We start from the raw sequence: 19,489 nt of genomic DNA on the forward strand, positions 1-19,489 counted from the left end.
CCCTGTTTAAAAGTATCTAGAATATTTGAATCTGGCATTCTTAACTAAGATCAGATTATACTTATACACAAACATAGATTATTGTGTATGTGTAGAAAATCACTTAGCAATGTAGAAAAACTTTGCTATACATTACATACATACAAACTTTACATACGCTGTTTTGAGTTATTAACAGGCTGCAAAGCCACTCTCTAAAGAAAGGGTAATGCAAAATTTTGACAAATGGATTATGGTAATGCCTGTCCTTGAGTTCTACCCTTGAATCTCAAACAAGATTTTGAAATAGAATTTAAGACAACCCAAAACATTTACTTCTAGAGAACTATAGAAATAACACTGATTGCAGTACTGATATATATGTCACTCCATATAGAATCCTATTTTATGTAAGTTTTAGTGCAGCTCATTTCTGCACTGAACAGCCAGGATGGTATACATGCAAATCAGCAGCTTTAACTGGGAAATTTTTTGTATACTTTCTCTATAAACAAAGCACATAGAAACATTTTGTTTTTACTTTATATGATACCCCTGCTATTGTCTCATTTCTAACACTGTCAATCTCCTGAATGATATGGTGTCACCTTCAAGAAAGCATTTTATATTTTTGTCTTACCAATGTCATTAATCCCTCATGTTCATGACTTGCTGTTCATCAGTCAGCAAGAGGAAAAACAGGTGCATCTAATTGCCCCTATGATCAGCAAAAAACTATTTAATCTATAATCTGTGTAAGGTGAATTGATTTCATACTTTCCTGGGGTGGCATATCTTCCCATCCAATTTGAGAGTGTAACAACTTATTTGCCAAGAATCTTTTACAGAGATAGACTTTATATAAATTAAGAAACATATTAACAAAATTTGTTATTGGAATTTTGACATCTTTCCTGGTCTGCATAGCTGCAATTACTACCAATCAGCAGTCACACTGCTTAGAACGCGAAGTAGTCATGATCACCTCACTTGCACAGGTCCTTCTGTATCCCCAGTAACATTTACCTTCAGTTCCATCAACTAATTTGTCAAGAACCTTTTACAGAGATAATGTTTCTTAATTTATATAAACAAAACTTGTTATTCGGACTGTGACGTCTTTCCTGGCCTGTATAGCTGCGGTTTCTGCCTATCAGCAATCAAACTGTTTATGACACTGAGTGACCAGGACAACCTGACTTATACAGGGTCATTTTGTATCCCCAGCAAGTTATCTTCTCTGAGTCAATAAAAGCTAAAAATATACTGTCTTACCTTGATAATGCTGGCTTTCTTGGGAATACCAGATTTGCCTTCTGGGTGCAGATTGGAACATCCTCTCTCTATGGCAGGGCTGCCTGGTTGAGGAGAATCTATGTGTTCTTGGTTTCCTAGAGCACAATCTCCATTGGAGACCCCATTGCGAGCACTGTCCAAGTGGATTCTTGCAATACCACTGCCCCCTCCTCCTCCTCCTTCCCCATCACCTGCTTTAAAAGCCACCTTTCCATGTGCCAAATTTGGGGAGGAGGTTATTCTCCCCCCACTAGTGTCTCCTCCTCTGTTACCAAATTCCGCCATCTGATTCTAAAGAAGCAATACAAGTATTGTGATTTTCCTGCTTTGCTTTTTCTTCTCCACCTCCTGCAGGCTCAGTAATGATGATTGCGCTTCTCCTTCCGCTTTTTTTTTCTCCCCGACACAAAAGATCTGAAAAGACCAGTGGCCAAACGCTCCCCTCTCCTTTTGTAGTTTAAATTGCAAAGTGCTGGAGACACCTCTGAGATCTACATAAACCTGGGGAAAGCAAGAAAAAGGAGAATATAGCAGGTTAATCTGCTCTTAAAAGAGGCTCCAGAAATATTCATAACTTAAAATATTAAGCACGACATGCACGAAAGATGAGGAAGGAGGAAGCGATGAAATTTTACAATCAAACGCTTTAGCAGCACACAAAGGTTAAGACTACAAGCCCTTCCCACTACAACAAAGACGGTTTCTCCAAAGGAAGGGAAATGTAGAAAAACAATCGCAATTCTTTCCCCCCCAAAAAATCTAGAGGCGCCCGTGTGCGATGTACGAGGCGCAGCAGTCTTGCCCAAAGGTAAACGCTGCTACTAGCAGTTCGCGTTTGCAAGTTCAAGGCAAAGGGAATTAGTATTTCCTGCACCGTCTGCAGTGGAATAGTCAAAGGAATATATTAAGGTAGCAAACGGTAAGCATCGCCGTTTCCCTCCCAACCATCAGCAAGCATACCGCACGGCTACCGTTCCCTGGTTTTCAGTTCCCCCATCTCTGTTCCAATACACTGAGGAAAGAGCCAAGCCTTGTCCCTTTATACCCGCTGACAATCCACACCCGCCGCGTGTTAGCCTTGAAATACAATTCCCGCCCTTCTCATTATCTAGGCGTCCGGGGAGCAAAGGGCGCGAAGGAAACAACGTACGGACCTCCATCCAGAAAGAGAGCTCGGTCGACCGCGCCAAAGGAGTGGACAGATCCACCTCTGAGATTCAACGCGGACAAACATCTCTTCCGACAGCAGTAACGGAGCCTGCAAGACCTGGTACAGATCCTTCTTCCGGCAACAGGGCGCCCACGTGCACAATTTGCCTGCGTTACTCTGAGCCTGCACTTCCCCACGTCCTCCGCTTTCGGCCCGCTGCCCCTGGCAATTCTTCTAAATCCCGATCCCGCAACATACCCCTCCCCCAGCACCATCTAATGCTACCCTTTAGGCTACTTCTCACATTTACTACCGCCCAATTCTTTCTCACCCGCCCAAAATAACACACCTCCACAAGGTAAGGGAAGTCACTACTGCTGGCTTCGCTGCTCTTCCTCTGGCCTCAATAGCAGCAGCAGCAATCGCGGCTTCCTCTCCCTTCCCGCCTCTGCCTGAAGCCGGATACGCGCAGTGATAGATTCTCGGAGTCGCCGACTTGCTAGGAACTAGCGTGTGAAGAGCGAGACACCCTTCGGCAAGGCAAGGCAAACTGGGGTCCACCCACGCAACAACAGCAGCAGCAGCAGCCTCGGCTTCTGGCTCTTGCACCGCGGTGGGCCTAACCCAATTGTCAATCATTCGAAGGAGCGCTACTCAGATTGGGCAATCACCCAGGACCCCTTTCGGCAGGCCAAACACACTACGGTGGAATGGACGGAGGGAAAAGCCCAAGTCCCGGACCGACGCTACTCTAAAGGAGAAAAAGGCCACTTTATCACAACCCTGCCCTCCCTTCGGTTATTAATTAAACAAACATCAGAATTAATACTGGCTTGTTTTTAAGCATCGGGTGCCCTTTCCTCAGTCATTCCCTTACCGTATTTGCTTAAATTTATTTCTTAAGCTGCATTTTTTCATAGATGCGCTTGTCTGTGAAGAGCATGCCAGTGAAGAGCATGACTTTGAGAAACATGCTTTCACAAAGGCATGTTTGACAGCTTTTCATTTTCCATCTGTGTTGGAAGTAAAACCTAACCTGACTAAATTGTGCCCTCTGTTAAAAAATGATGCCCTCCACATTAATGATGGTCAGAAATATTAGTTTTCCATGCTAAGCAATATCGTTGTCTTCAGTTGTGAAAATACCCCATGTCTATCAATGATTCATCAGACCAGCTGGATTGGATTAGAGCAGTCATATTCCTATATAATCAATTCTGACCATAAATCGCTACCGAAGTGTAAATCAAACTGAAATGAATGCATTGCATAGTATATGCTCAAGGATATGCAGATGACATTTCCAAAAAGTAAGAAAGATGGGAACTAAAGGTGCCACCCAAAAAACATGCAAAGGAATATCTCTTGCAAATGTTTTCCAACAAACCAGCCAGATCATGACACTCCAAAGCATTCCAATGTACAATCAATTAGGAAAATGACACCTACAAATGCTGTATGCTTGTATTTCATACATTTAAATATGTAATAAATTAGTAAGACTTATATGTTTGCAGTATTTCACATGCTATACATATGTCAGTCATCAAAATTCATACCAAAAAAGCCCCTTTTTAGAGGGAGTGTAGCTTAGTGGTAGAGCTCATGTTTTCGTATGCTAAATTAACTCTGGCATTTCCAAATAAAGGTAATAAAATGTAAATTCCAAAAGTCTAATAGGAATCGACAATACTGGACTAAGTGGATCAACAACATTACTCAATATAAAGCTACTTTTGGTTTTCAGTAGGGAAAACTGCTCTCTGCTTGTTAGACGGCCATATAACTATACAAAACATATTTCTTAGAGATTTTCTTCCATTTCAGTACCATAGTCTTCAAATTATAACAGTTTGCTTAGTGACCATTCAAAGTTATAATTGTACTTAAAAAAGTGACTTACGATCATTTTTCACAGTTAACATCTTTCCAGTATCCCCATCAGGGGTGGGATTCTACTGGTTCTGTCCACCTCCGGTAGCTCTGAAGAGCAGCAAACAGAGAGCATACATAGAACCGGTTCTATATCTGCTGCTGTTTTGGCCCACATGCCAGGGATCTTACCTGACCTTTATTTTCTGCTTTTTCAACCGAAGCTGCTTTGCGCGACACAGCTGCGGTTGAAAAAGCAAGAAAAGGGTGCTTTTTCAACTGCTGCGCACCCGTGCGCAGCACTGCTCAGCTGTCCAGGCAGCTAGCTGGTGAAGTATTAGAGCACGCGCAGCAAAACATAAAATCACCGAACGAGTAGTTACACCGGTCGGATCCCACCCCTGATCCCCATGATCACGTGATCAAAATTCAGATGCTTGGCAACTGGCCCGTATTTATGACTGTTGCTAAGTCTCAAGATCATGTGATCACCATTTCAAACCATTGCCTTACAAGCAAAATCAATGAGGAACTAACTTATCAACTGCAGTGATTCACTTAACAACTGAGGCAAGAAAAGTAATAAAATGGGGCAAAATTCACTTAACAAATGTTTCACTTAATAACACATTTTGGGCTCAGTTGTAGTCAGAAGGACTATCTGTAATCTTTTTTTACCCAAACTAACCATTTACACCAAAAGTAAACAGAAGTCTATAAACAGCAACCAATCTTTTAAAACAGCATAAATAAAAAATAGGTAAACAGGGATTGCAAAAGAGATTAAATTATCTGAGAAAGTGATGAGAACTTATCATATATAGCAAATAGTGGAAGAAAATATGTTCCAAAAATGCTTTGGAAAAAGAAGCAATTATTTGGAGTGACAAAAGGAGGCACGTTGCCTGAAATGAAATAGGAGATTGTACTGAGAACAAATTTCTCTATTCACATCAACTCTTTTTCTGGAGAAAATGTGTCCTGCAAACTAAGAAACTCCTTTCTCCCAGGAGTAAAAGACAATACGTAATAAAATCTGTAAAAAAGCAAAAGAGGAATACCATTTATAGTCTGCAAGATTTTAAAGTCTGCAAGACTTTTCCTTCAGATTTTCTCCTATACTGAAGTTCTGTTTTTTTCCTTGAAAACTGGTAGACTTAAAGCAGGGGTCCCCAACCGCCGGTCCGTGGACCGGTACCGGGCCGCGGAACAAGCTGGTTGCTGGGCGCCGCCATCTGTTTTTGGTAAAAAAGTGCTTCCGTGAGCTTTTCCGGGTAGAAAGCTCACCGGGCGCTTTCATCAAAAGATGGCGGCGCCAGCGCTCGATGAGCTTTTCCGGGTAGAAAGCCATTTCTACCCGAAAAGCTCACCGGGGCGCTAGCGCCGCCATCTTTTTGACGAAACAGCGCTTCGGTGGCGTCACCGGAAGCGCCTTTCGTCATAAAAAGATGGCGGCGCCCAGTTGACTCGGTGCCGGGCGCGGCGCCCAGCTGATGCCGGAACCGGGCCGCGGTGTCGAAAAGGTTGGGGATCCCTGACTTAAAGGGATCTTCCAAGATGTGCACTGGAGCTCATGCATTATAAGCCAATAATTTTAACTTTATTTTATTAGCAGAGTATTACCTATTGCACAGGAAATGTAAAGAAGTACTTACTGCACATACTATGAACTTCAGCATTTACAAAGCTAAGGACTTAAATTTATTTTATTTTTATTTATCTATTTATTTTTATTTCTCAATTGCTTACAAGATAATAGGTATAAGTAAAAACATAGTTATGAATACATGGATACAAATAAGAAAAAAATAAAAATAAAATAAAATAAATAATAGGACAGGGATGGTAGGCACGTTGGTGCGCTGATGCACGCCCCCTACAGACCTCTTAGGAAAGGGGTGAGGTCAATAGTAGGCAGTCTAAGGTTAAAGTTTTTGGGGTTTGGGGAAAAAAACCACAGAGTCCGGTAGAGTATTCCAGACATTGACCACTCTATTGCTGAAGTCGTATTTCCTGCAATCAAATTTGGTGCGATTAACCTTGAGTTTGTATCTATTGTTTGCTCTACTGTTGTTATGGCTGAAGCTGAAGTATTCATTGACAGGTAGGACATTGCAATGTATGATTTTATATACTATACTTAGATCGGACCGAAGGCGGTGTAGTTCTAGGTTTTCTAGGTCTAGAATTTCGAGTCTGGTGGTGTAAGGTATTCTGCAACAAGTAGAGGAGTGGAGAACTCTTGTGAAATATTTCTGGACTTTCTCAACTGTGTTAATATCAGATACATAATGTGGGTTCCAGACTGATGAGCTGTATTCGAGTATTGGTCTAGCAAATGTTTTGTATGCTCTATTTATTTATTTATTTATTTATTTATTTATTTGATTTGCCAATTGTTTACAAGATAATAAGTATAAATGTATACATAGTTGTGAATACATGAAATGGGTACATATAAGAAAAATAAAAGAATAAGAGAAACAATAGGACAGGGACGGTAGGCACGTTGGTGCGCTTATGCACGCCCCTTATACACGCCCTCTAGTTATTAGTGTAATATTACCAGAGAAAAAGTTACGTAAAATTAGGTTAACAACTCTTAATGCCTTTTTGGCTATATAGTTACAGTGGGCTCTAGCACTTAGGTCATTTGAGATGAGTACTCCAAGATCCTTGGCAGAGTTTGGATCATCAACAAGGTCTTGACTATTCAGCCTGTATTTTATTTTCTGACTTTTTTTGCCAATATGTAGGACAGAGCATTTATTTGTTGAGATTTGAAGTTGCCATTTGTTTGACCATTCTGATACACAGTCAAGGTCTTTTTGAAGGGTAGCAGTATTGTCTGTGATGTTAAACAGCTTTACATCATCAGCGAAGAGAAAGCAGTTGCTCTTGATATGATCACAGAGGTCATTTATGTAGAGTATGAAAAGAGTTGGTCCTAGAACACTGCCTTGGGGGACACCACTGTTGACAGGTACAGAATTTGATAGGACGCTGCCAATTTTAACCATTTGCATTCCTGTTTGACAGGAATGTTTCTATCCAGTAATGCAGGTTTCCAGAGATACCGTAAGATTTTAGTTTTAGGAGTAGTTTGTTGTGTACCACTGAATCAAAAGCTTTACAGAAGTCTATGTAGATTGCGTCTATTGCTTTGCCCCGATCGAGTTGTGTAGTCCATATGTTTTTGCAGTGTAAGAGTTGCAGATTACATGATAGTTTTTTCCTAAAACCAAATTGTTTATTAGAGAGTAGGTTGTTTGTTTCTAAGTGGAGGATGACGGATTGGTTAATAATTGATTCCATGACTTTACAGTTGATGCAGCATTAAGAGATTGGTCTGTAATTTTCAACTAGGCTGGGGTCTCTCTTTTTGAAGATGGGGATGACCGTGGCTTGTGACCATAGTTTTGGCAAGGAGTTGGTCCTGAAAGATTTTTCAAAGATTGTGCTTAGAGGTTCGGCTATGGCAGTGGATAGCTTTTTTAAGAAGTAGGCACATATTCCGTCCGGTCCAATAGATAGAAATGGTTTTAGATTGCGTAGTGCTTTTTCAACATTGTCTTCTGTAAAATCAATACGTATTAGATCATTGTAGTTGTATGTGGTTCGACTAGGAAATACTGGGCATGATCCATTGCTGTTTATAAATACTGAGCCAAAGAATGTGTTAAAGAGGTTGGCTTTAATAGTGTCATCATTGTAGTTACCATTGTTACCATTAGGTCCTTTCAGGGGTGGGATGGACCTTGAGTCTTTTAGTTTGTTGTTTATAAAATTGTAGAAAGCATGGGTGGAATTGGTGCATAGGTTTTCTTCTTGTTTAATGTGATAATTGGCGCATTCAGTTTTTATCTGGTGGCATAAATTTTTCTATCGGCTTTTGAAGTTGTCAACGTGACCAGATTTGTTTTTCCGCCAAAATGATTTCTTTTTGGATTGAAGCTTCCTTATTGTTTTGGGTAATTTGTTTTTTTCTGGTTTTGGGAGTTGTTAATGGTACATATATTTTGATGACTCTTTTGACTTCAAGTAAAAATATGTTGCAATGGTCTTCTACAGTATTGCATCCAGAGAATAGAAATTGCCAATCAAGGGATGAGAGATCGTTATTTATAAGATCATAGTTGCCTTTTTTGAAGTTATAATTGGGGATTCTGTCGTGATGATTTTTGTGTGGACGTATGTTGAGACAAAAGTCAATCATGTTGGAAAAGGGTTCTTTAATTTGTATTCGGTAAATTGAATTCAAACTATTGCAGAAGATGAGATTGAGGCAGTTGTTAAGTCTAGTGTTGTTGGTTACTAGTTGTTCTAGTCCCAGATTTGTTACTGCATTGTAGAAGGTTGCATGTGTGGGTTCAGTTGTACATTCGTTAAGGGTCCAGTTAATATGAGGTAGATTGAAGTCACCAAGAAAGATAAAAGTGGATGCTGCCCAAGTTAGTAGTATATTTAGCTTGTTTGCATGTCCGATGTTATAATCAGGGGCTTTGTAACATAGTAAGAACCAAAATGTGATATTTAAGGACAGTTCACAGACGATGGTCTCAGGAATAGCAAGTTCCTGGGTAACTTGGATGTTTTTTAGATGTAGGGACTTTTTATAGAAAATAGCAACACCACCTCCTCTATGGAGATGCGTTGAGCCATGTTTAACAGACAAATATAATGTCGAATTTAGCCGTATTTAGTAAGAGGAGAAATTCAGGTATTTTATTTACAAAGCTTCTTGCATTGAGTAGCTTGCATTTAAGGCCAGTTGTGGTTGGAATAGAGGTAGTTAGGGGCGTGCATGCCTAGTTTTGAGTGATGTTGGATTGGATGGGGTGGATGCAGAGTTGTGGGTTGTGTGACTTTCTTTTGATGTAATCAGCTCTGTAGTCAATGTATAGGTCCTTTTCTCCATTGTCTAGACGGTTTTTGAGTTCTGCCTGGAGTTTACAGGAGCAGATTCTTTGCAGTATGGATAAGTCTGGTCTTGAGCGAAGTTTTTTGTGGTTGGGATTGGTTTTTGCAATGGCATTTATTGTATGAATGAATATGCGTTTGCTGGACTCATTTTTGCATACAACTCTACAAAATCTTGGGGCCACAGAGCTGTCATTGTATTTGTATCCATGGCCATCTCTGGTTATTTCAATGATATCTTCAGGAGAGATGTTTGTTGTATTAGCGTTGCTTATGCTATCACAAACTTTGGTGATGTCATCTGATCCGTTGGTGTCTTCAAGACCAAATAAGATGGCATTTGGACATTTCTGTTCACGTTCCATGGTGTCTCTGATGAATAAGGAGATATTATTTGTGAAATTATTTGAAGGGATAGTAATTGTTTGTGGCTGTGGTTTGATTATTTTTGGTTGTAGTTGTGATTGCAGTTGAGGTAGTGGTTGTGGTTGTTGTGGGATTTGATTTTGAGCTGATACTCACTTATCTGTGCTGTATTTTTTTTCCCAAGAGAAATTAGGCTTGCTTGTATAGTTGTTTCAAAATGTGTTGCTAAGTGTTTTTCTATTGAGTGAATGAGTGACTCTATGCTTTCAACTCTGTCAGGTAGGGTACTCAGTTTGTTTGGCTTAGGAGAACATGATGGACATAGAAAAAAGAATGTATCTGAATTTTTAACCATATCAGCTAGGTTTTTGTTTGCATTTAAGAAGGCAGGGTGGGCTAGATTATTGCATAGATGGCATTTGATGTAAATTTCACTTTCATTGATGGTTTCAAGACATTTGAAACATGTGCAGGAGTCTGGAAGGTCATTGGTAGAGTCATTTTTCTTTTGTTTTGGTTTGGAGTTTTTGGCTGGCATGGTCAATAGCAATAGTAATCAATTACAATAGCTAGTTAATGTGATAGGTAGACAGTTACTTAATGAATGTTGGTAATTAATAAATGTTAATTGATATGTTAGAGAGCAAATCAAAAGTAAGGTTGCTTATTACTAAAAATCAATCAATCAATCAATTGGTTATTCAAATCACTCTAATCAAATTTTGCTAAGCAACAAACAACCTAATTTATTACAGTAATTACTAAACACACTGGTCAATTAAATTCACTAAATCACCGATTTTACTAATCAGATATTCAGTAATTACACTATATGCACTAAACATTCAATCATACTAAGCAAAAAACAATAAATCAATTGATCATTTGTTAAAATTATTTTAAAGAAATTGATTTTTTGAAATAATGAAAGTAAGTAGTATGAAGTAGTATTGAGAGTTGGTAAGTAAAGGCTTAATGCTTTGCTTTGTTTTGCTTAGCTGTTGCTGATATCTGAGAATAGGTTTATAACCCTTTATAAACTGGCAGGAGGTCTCTTTTCCTGGGCTGCTTGAAAACAATCAATGAGCAAGAGTTTACACTCTCTTTCTTGTTTTGTAGATTGAGTTTTTGAGATAGTAAAGATGCAAAGATGTTGAAGGGGGGATCTCTGGCCTGTCACTGGGAGGCAACAGGAAACTTTTTGTTTTGTTTTCCCTTGATGAATGGGATTTCTGGCCTCCTCCTAGTTAATTTAAATACACTTTCAAAGTTTGTTGCTTTTAAGAGAAAGAGAAAGAAAGATAGTCTTGCACTGGCAATTTGAACAGTTTATATTTTTACTATGTAGACTCAGATTTGTATTGAGCATTCGCTCCTGGCTTCAATATACTTCTGCTTATATCACAGGAAATAAAATTGCTTCCAATCTTCACAGGAGTTCGGTTATAACAATACTTCCCTACTTATTGAAAGTCCAAAGTTACTGTCCTTTTAAAGAGAAAGTCCGGATTTGCAATTTGGTGAAGAGGGAAGAGGGAAGGAGGGGCAGCAGGGGGGAAGCAGTCTGTTTCACACCCTGGCTGCAAATGTCTGAACACCGACTCACAGCTCCCGGTGCTCACTGCCCTGCAAGGATGGGATGAATCTCACCCTCTCACTGCCCTGCAAGGATGATCGTTGAGCCTCCCGGTAAATCCCAGTAAATGGTTGGAGCTGAGGTGCAGTAATATAATAGGAATAGCAATGGTACCATATTTCCCCCAAAATAAGACCCTGCCTTATATATTTTTTTGCCACAAAAAGGCACCAGGTCTTATTTTTGGAGGATGTCATCCACTGACTAACCTCACGTGCGTGCGTCGCCCCTGGACTCCTTTTCTTTGTCAGAGGCCTTCAGGAACTTTTTCTGAGGCCAACAAAGCTTTCCTGAAGGCCTCCTGCAGCCGATAACAGAGCTCTGGATGATCTGGAGCTTTGTTATCAGCTACAGAGGCCTTCAGGAAAGCCTTGCCAGCCTTGCCAGATGCAGAAGAAATGGGTCAGCAAGGCAGGTGTCGGGGGTGTGTGTGTGCGATGCCTGGCTACAACTGTCCAAAGATAAGTGGTAGGGCAGCTCCACTCCCCCATCCCCACCTTAGCTTAATTTTTACCCATCCAATCTAGAGTGGGCAAGATCTTAATTTGGATGTCAGCATTCCAGCAAAACCAGAACTCCAAGAGAGGCATTTTCTTTTTATTGGAAAAGTCATACTGGCTGGCACATCTGGGAAAACCTGAATCTGAGAGTTCCGGATTTTACCTCAGTAAAATCAAAAATCAAAACCCAATCCCTGCACCCATCAATCCATTACATGTTCCAATCATCATCGGTCCCAACTTGAGACATCCCTTCAACCACTCCTCCAGATGCAGGAATAATATGACCCTGACCAAAAAGAAGAATGCTATTATGCTACAAACACTCTAAAAATCACCCCTCCTAATTTCCCAGGCACAGGAATGTGGCAGCATGAAAGTTTCTAGTTTTAATAAAGTTTTAAAGTTTTAATAAAGTTTAATAAAGTTTTAATATGGCTTTAATATCATGAAATTGTTTAACTAATCTATTAGCTTTGACATCCCAACTTTTCACCCAAGTAGTTTCTGACAAAGGGTATCCTTTCCATTGAACTAAATATTGTAATCGCAGTCGAGAATCAAGAATTTTTTAAACTTCATAATGTGTTTCACCTTTTACTACCAGAGGCTTTCGAGGAGCAGCAGGTATAGGTCTTAAAGTAAAACCTATTTCTGGTTTTAATAGCTGCTGTGAAATACTGAATGTATTTTCCCTAGTATTTGAGGGAGGCTTATCTGAACAGTAACAGAGTTAATTACTTTCACTATAGGAAAAGGACCAAGGAATTTTGGTCCAAGTTTTTTAGTCAGTAACCTTAATTGTAGGTACTTAATTGACAAATATACTTTGTCTCCCACTCAGAAAGGTGGCTGGAGGGATCGGTGTTTGTCTGCCTGTTTTTTGTATTCAACAGCCGCTTCCGCTAAAGCTTTCTTTGTATTTTCCCACCCTTTCTTTAACTAGTCTATCCATTATGTTAGGGACATGAAGGTGAGTGGTTCTCTAGGTAATTCAGGCATAGGAACAAAATCCATGCCAATAGTTATTTTGAAAAGTAGTTATTTGTGTACTACTGTGCACAGCATTATTATAAGCCACTTCTGCGAATGGTAACAAGTCCGCCCAATTTTCCTGTTAATAATTTACATAATATCTAATGTATTGTTCCACCATGGCATTCACACGTTCTGCCAATCCGTTCATAGCCAGATAGAACACAGAACGAAGCCCTTGGGATGATCCAATGGACTTTAGGAACTCTCTTCAGAACTTAGCTGTGAACTGGACTCCGCGATCCAAAATTACTCACCGTGGAACTCCATGAAGTCTGTAAATATGTTTCATGAATAGTTTTGGCAGCTTCTTTGCCAAAGATAGTCTATTGCAAGGGGTGAAATGTGCCTGCTTGGAGAATAAGTCGATGACTGTCCAAATTACTGCATTCCAACCACTATCTGGGAGCTCAACAATAAAGTCCATTGCAATCCCCTCCCAGGGTTTTGTTTGGCTCAAAATTTGTTGGAGAAACCTAGACAGTATCTCTGGTCTGTTTTCATGATCACACAAACTGAGCAGCTTTTTACATAGTCCTTTACATCTGTTTTCATCTTTAGCCACCAAAACTGTCTCCTCGCCAGATGGAGGGTTTTTAGAAATCCAAAATGCCACCCCTAGCCAAGAGTCATGACTCTGCTTTAACACCATTAGTCTCATGCTGTGGGGCACATAAAGTCTTGCAGCTGCTCTGGTATTCCTTGGATGCCACAGGCTGTTCTGACTTCCTGATCAAGGGCTTCTTTGAAATAGTGCAGAAGGATTCTATCAGATCAAAGTCCAAGATTTCCTGCAACCCACCTAAAATCCCATACAAAGTCTTTTATGAGTTTTTTATTGTGGCTTCATTACCATTGATTCGGTCTGGGTCTTAAAATATGGCCTGGAGTAGCTCAACGAACCCATCAGCATCATTTAGTTCTGCAGCCCGCTCATTCTTTAGCTGGGCTGTCCAGTAAGAAGCATCCCCTTCATTCATGCCTTCCGAAATAGCCGAAACTAGATCACTTCATATTGTTCTCCAAATTGATCTATGTCAGCCCAGACTCTGCTGAGGAAATAAGCCAGTTTTGCAAGTCCTGGATCAGGAAAAGTGAATGTGGGTCGTGTTAAGCTCCATCTCAGTTGAGAAGGTTGCAACCTCTGAACATAACTTCCCACTTTGAGTTGCTCAAAACACTCTGGGAGATCTGTCAACAATTGGCTCTGAGACGGAGGCAACAGGTTCCAGTCTCTGGAGCAGTCAGACCCCAATGCTCTTAACATCTCTCCATTCCGGATTGTGGGCTGGTTTCACTGAGTTGGAGTAGGAATGATATTCAGGAGGCTTCTCCTCTGGTCCCGTCTTGGGAGTTGGATCAGACTAGCAATTTTTCCAGGAATCCGTCACCTTGGGCAGAGTGCCAATCCTTCGTGGCATCTCTGCAGCTTCAATGGTTCGCACGTCTTTAGAAGGAGAATACAGGGTCTCAATCAGCTCCACGGTATCTGTTCCCACAGCTCCTTCTGCAATTTCTTCTTTCTCCTTCATTTTCACTGAGTCTTTGCACTGCCTGATGAGCAAGTCGGTACTGGGGCTCAGCACCCGGGACAGCCCCCTTTTAGGGGCCTGCTTGACAATTTAGAGATTTGGGTTAATACCAGCATTCCAGCAAAACCAGATCCAATCAACAACTCCAAGACAGGCATTTTCTCAGAGTTTCTTTTTATTGGAAAAGTCATACTGGCACATCTGGGAAAAATCCGAATCTGAGAGTTCTGAGTTTTCCCTCAGTAAATCAAAAATCAAAACCCAATCCCAGCACCCATCAATCCATCACATGGTCCAATGATCATCTGTCCCAATTGACATCCCTTCAACCACTCCTCCTCCAGGTGAAGGAATAACATGACCTTGACCAAAAAGAAAAATGCTATGATGTCTATCTACTAACACTCTAAAAATCCCCCCTCCTAATTTCCCAGGCACAGGAATGTGGCAGCATGGAAGTTTCTGGTTTTAATATGCTTCCAAAGCTGATTTTGGGGGGTAGAGCTTATATTGGACACATGTGTAAAAAAATTAAGCTAGGACTTATTTTCAGGGTTGGTCATATTTTCAGGAAAACAGGATACTTACACCTAATACTGTTTCACAGCCCTCTCTAAGCTGTTTACAATGTCAACATATTGTTCCCAACAATCCGGGTCCTCATTTTACCAACCTTAGAAAGATAGAAGGCTGAGTCCACCTGGAGCCTGATGAGATTTGAGCTACCAAATTGCAGTCAGCCAGCAGAAGTAGCCTGCAGTACTGCATTCTAACAACTGCACCACCATGGCTCCAATAGAAGGCTATGTCCAAGAAATCCAGCAGTATTGTATAGTAGCATATGTTTAGATATGCAAGCAGTGCCAGATAATCTGGGGGTTCTTCTAGACTCATGGCTCCTGCTTGAAGAGCAGGTGGCAGCCTTGGCTAGGAGACCCTTTGCATATATTGGAGGGAAGCTCTGCTCACTGTCATCCATGGTCTTGAGAACTCCTGCTTAGATTCTGTACTCTACATAGGCTAGCCTTAAGAGCATTCAGAAACTTTAATTGGTGCACATTGGGGCTATGTGTAGTAAATCATGACAGATATTTGGCACACATACTACTACTGTGAGCTACACTAGTTACTCGTCTGTTGTAAGTGTAATTCAAGATGCTGATTATCACCTTTAAAGCCCTACATGGTTTGAAACTGGGATACCTAAGGGACTGTCTTTTTCTAATAGTCTCTACCCACTCAGTATGATCTAGCAGATTTGGCACACTTGAGAACCTATCATCTAGTGTCAGCTGGCAGTGATCAAAAGATGGGCCATTTCTGCAGTGGCCCCTGCTACATGGAATATTCTCTCTGCAGAGAACAGAATGGCCCCAATCCTGCTGGTCTTTTGTAAAGCTTTTAAAACTTGGCTATGTACTGAACCTGGGCTCTGAATTTTTAAGAGCCCTGTTTCTTGTCTTTATGATTAATTGGTTAATTTTCTTGGTTGCTATATATATCTTGATTTTGGACATTTTTAAAGTTTGTTTTTGTATTTTTTGAATATAAGCTACCTCAAGTCTGTAGCAGAGATGAGGATAGAAATGGATGTATGACAAAAAACAGAAATTAAACCAGTTTAAGCCCTTCTTGTCGACGGACCGGGGATTGCGACTATACGCAGCTTCGGTCCGTGCTCTCTCGTTGGAGAGCCCCAATCACTGTGATTAGGGACTGAAGCTGCCTCGGAGGGGCGGCGGAGTACAGAGAAGCCACCAGCCAGGTTGAGGGGAGCCACATCCCCCTCCCTGGGCTAGGCAATTTTTTCCCCCTGAAGGTGACCGAGCGGTGGTCTAAAATGGCCACCCTGAAGAGGAGGACTTAGCTGGACTAAGATTTGTGCAGGAGAGAAGAAAGAGGTGGACAACGTAAGAACTGGGCAACATGGCACAACAATTAATTAAAAGGTACCCCAGGACGGTATTTTAAGAATTTTTATGAAAGAATAAGAAAGCGGCGGATTTTTAAAGGGAAAGGGAAAAAAGTGAAAATATCTTTGACAGCTGAGCAGGGCTTCGAACCAGGATTGGGAGAAGCTGGAACAAGATATCCAAACAAATTGAATTAAAATACATTGCTAACAAATAGGCACAATTTAAAACTGGACTTAGGAGTTTTCCAAAAGAAGGGGGAAATATTTTATTGGAAGATTTTATTGGAAGATTTTATTGGTTTGGAATACCAAGGTTTGGAAAGCCCTGGGGGGGGGGGAGGTGAGGATATTGTATAATGTAGAGTGCCATCTGGTGGACAAAAATTTAAGCTGAAAAAAGGAAAGTTCCTATTTCTCTATGAATCGGATCTGATACAATGAAAAGGAAATATTGAAACAATATAACAAGTACCCTAAAAAGTGAAAATTGAATTAGAACAAAAGAAAAAATATGGATTGTTGGACTGATTGGTGATTTTGCTATAAACTCAGTTTGGGAATAGTTGTTAATCCAGAAAGTTTGAAGAAGAAAAAAGAAAAAGATTGGTGATTGGTGGATTTTAATGACTATAAGATATAAGAGTGTGTAACGATGATTATCTCTGCGGGATCTAAAAATGGAATTAAAATTTTGAAAGAACTACTACATGCAAGAGGTGAATCACTTGCCTCTGAGTTAAAAGCTATGGAAATGGCGATTGAAGAATATGAAGAAGAAACATCAGAGAAGGAGGAGTTCAAGAAGAAGCCATCTTAAATAGACAATCAACACGAAGAAGACCACAAAGAAGAGGAAAAAGAAGGGGGGTTAAAAATGGGAGATATAAAAAAGTAACTAAAATGGGGAATATTTATAAAAATCGGAAAGAAAGAAACAGCAGAAAAGTAAAAGGGGGAAGGAAAATATATATAGAGAGAGGGGGATATAAATCAGAGGGAGAAAAGATTTGGAAAAACAAAAGAGAAGAGAGGTAACGAGGAACAGGAATAGGAAAGAAAGAAATATGGGAATTGTAAAATAAAGGAGAAAAATTTTCTTTACCTAGAATACATTGGGACAATGGTTAATGAATTAAGAAGGGATTCCGCATTGATATGAGGGGTAATAATAATGTACTTTGCAATTACAAGTTATAGAATATAGTTTATTGAGAGGAGGGAGGGGCATTGATATCTATTTAGAAGATGAATGTATTTTCTTATTTTTATTGTTACAAGAAAGGTTAATGTTTATTATATATATTGAAATGATTGAAATGAATTGTGAGGAGGTTTAAAAATGAGATTAATATCAGTGACCAAGCAAAATGGATTGTTTCTTTCTTTTTTATACTTTTTTATTTTTATTTTTTTGATACCATAAATAAAATTTTATGGAAGTAAAGGGAGAAAATACATTGTGGAATCTGACTGAAAAGTACAATGTAAAGTAGTTTATTTTTCTAGGGATTGATTATTACTATAACTAAGTAAAATGGATGTTTAATTGGGAATTACAGATGAGGGAATTAAGGCATACTTAAACCACTGAGGTGACACCCCAAACTAGTAAAAGGGGAAGGGAAATTTATGTTTTGTTTTATGTGAAAAACTTGTATTAATCTAGACTTTATGAAAAGAATATGTGATGGAATTGCAAATTTGACAAGATAAAAAATAATTAAAAGGGAATAAGTATGAAGATATGGAAACTATTAGTGATTTAAATGAGAAAAGAGTACTTTGGAAAAGGCAACGTTTAAAAGAAACATTAAAGCTTAAAAAATACATTTGAAATAAACTGAAATGAATTGAGAAGATGTTTAGAATGAGAGTAATATTAATGAATAGCATTAACTTGCCTGTTCCTTTTCTTATATAAAGTTGAGAGGTAAAATGAGAAAAGAGTACTTTGGAAAAGGCCATGCTTAAAAGAAATGTTAATGTTAAAGAAATATATTTGAAATTAATTGAAATTAATTGAGAAGATGCTTAGAATGAAAGCAATATCACTTAACAGAATTAATGTGTTTGTTTCTTTTCTTATGTAAAAGTTGAAATGGAGAAGTAATAATAGAATTAAGTTAAAAATGGACTAGACAGAATGTTGAATGTAAAAATGAATACATAATTACTGTCATATTTGCATGTAAAAGTGGTGACTTGGAATTATGCTGTACACTGAAAAGCGCCTTTTTATATTGTTTTGGAATAATTGAATAAAACTTGTTTAAAGTAAAAAACAGAAATTACAAACCATATTATCACAAATCATATTATAGTATTATAATTTGTTATGTAGGCTCACTACAAATCTAATAAAAATGAAGAGTGATTTTTGCCATTCTAAATATTATAGACATTAAAGTTCTCTGGCTAATTTCATAGACAGATATAGTCCTATAGTAGAGCATCTGCTTTGTATGGAAAAAGTTCCAGGTTCAATCTCAGAGTAAGTTTGGAAAAACTACCTGAAATCCTAACAGCCACTATAGCAGCACGTACAAACAATATTCCCCAGACATAAAGTTGTATAGAATTATACAATAAGGCAAGAGATTGGGAGACATAATATTTTCCTCTTTTAACAGGAATCGCTTAGTATAATAGAGCCAGTTTGATGTGGTTAAGGTGCTTAGCCTAGAAATCAGGAGACAGCGAATTCTCACCCACCTTGGCAGAGACATGGTGACTTTGGGCCACTCTTTTTCTCTCAGCCCAACCCACCTCACAGGATTGTTGTAGTGGAAACAATAAAAGGAAGGAATGTTACATTGCTGTCTTTAGTTATTTATAAAGTACTTAAAGAAGGTTTTTTAAAAATCTAATAAATCCATAAACTCTGGGTTCCAACACCAATACATTCTTACTCGAATTGTATCAAATATTAGGATTCTGCGCAGTAACATTTTGGAAAGATAAATAAAGACTGTGGATTTGTAATTTATATTTACACATTCTTCTTTCATCAGGTAATCTATTCTGAGTAATGTGCAGATTATTTCCCTAAAAATAGCCAATTCGTATTGGAAAAATGTCTGAGCAGATACTTATTTCCATCCCATTCTCAGAAATATTATCATCTTCCCAAATATCAGTGAAGTCAAAGAAGAGACAATCAGAAGAAGAAATGTTTAATTACTTTTCGCATATAAAAAGTAAATTCAAACTGATCTCAATTCCATTTTTGACTTCAAAAATGCTGTTTCCTTGATAAAATATGAAAGTGGATTGTCTTAGCCTACTTTC

General features: G+C 39.1%; 1 protein-coding gene across 6 annotated transcripts in view; it reads right to left on the bottom strand.

Annotated features, from left to right (window-relative positions):
* PLCL2 (phospholipase C like 2) overlaps positions 1–19,489 on the bottom strand; it is a 224,292-nt gene that overhangs the window by 122,940 nt on the left and 81,863 nt on the right. For 2 of the 6 annotated variants that reach the window (XM_087948068.1, XM_026673572.2), the window contains exons 1-2: positions 2,430–3,022; positions 1,255–1,776 (exon numbers count right to left, since the gene is read on the bottom strand). In XM_087948068.1, coding sequence (XP_087804194.1) covers positions 1,255–1,560 — 306 coding nt within the window. In that variant the 5' untranslated portion in view covers positions 1,561–1,776; positions 2,430–3,022. Of the gene's footprint in view, positions 1–1,254; positions 1,777–2,220; positions 2,287–2,429; positions 3,023–19,489 lie in introns of those variants that run through there. The other 4 variants (XM_087948069.1, XM_087948065.1, XM_087948067.1 and 1 more) reach the window with 3 other exon arrangements.

The sequence above is a fragment of the Notechis scutatus genome, chromosome Z (assembly GCF_049901735.1).
Source record: "Notechis scutatus isolate UNSWTSFEM ecotype Mainland chromosome Z, rNotScu1.2, whole genome shotgun sequence".
Lineage (NCBI taxonomy): Eukaryota > Metazoa > Chordata > Lepidosauria > Squamata > Elapidae > Notechis > Notechis scutatus.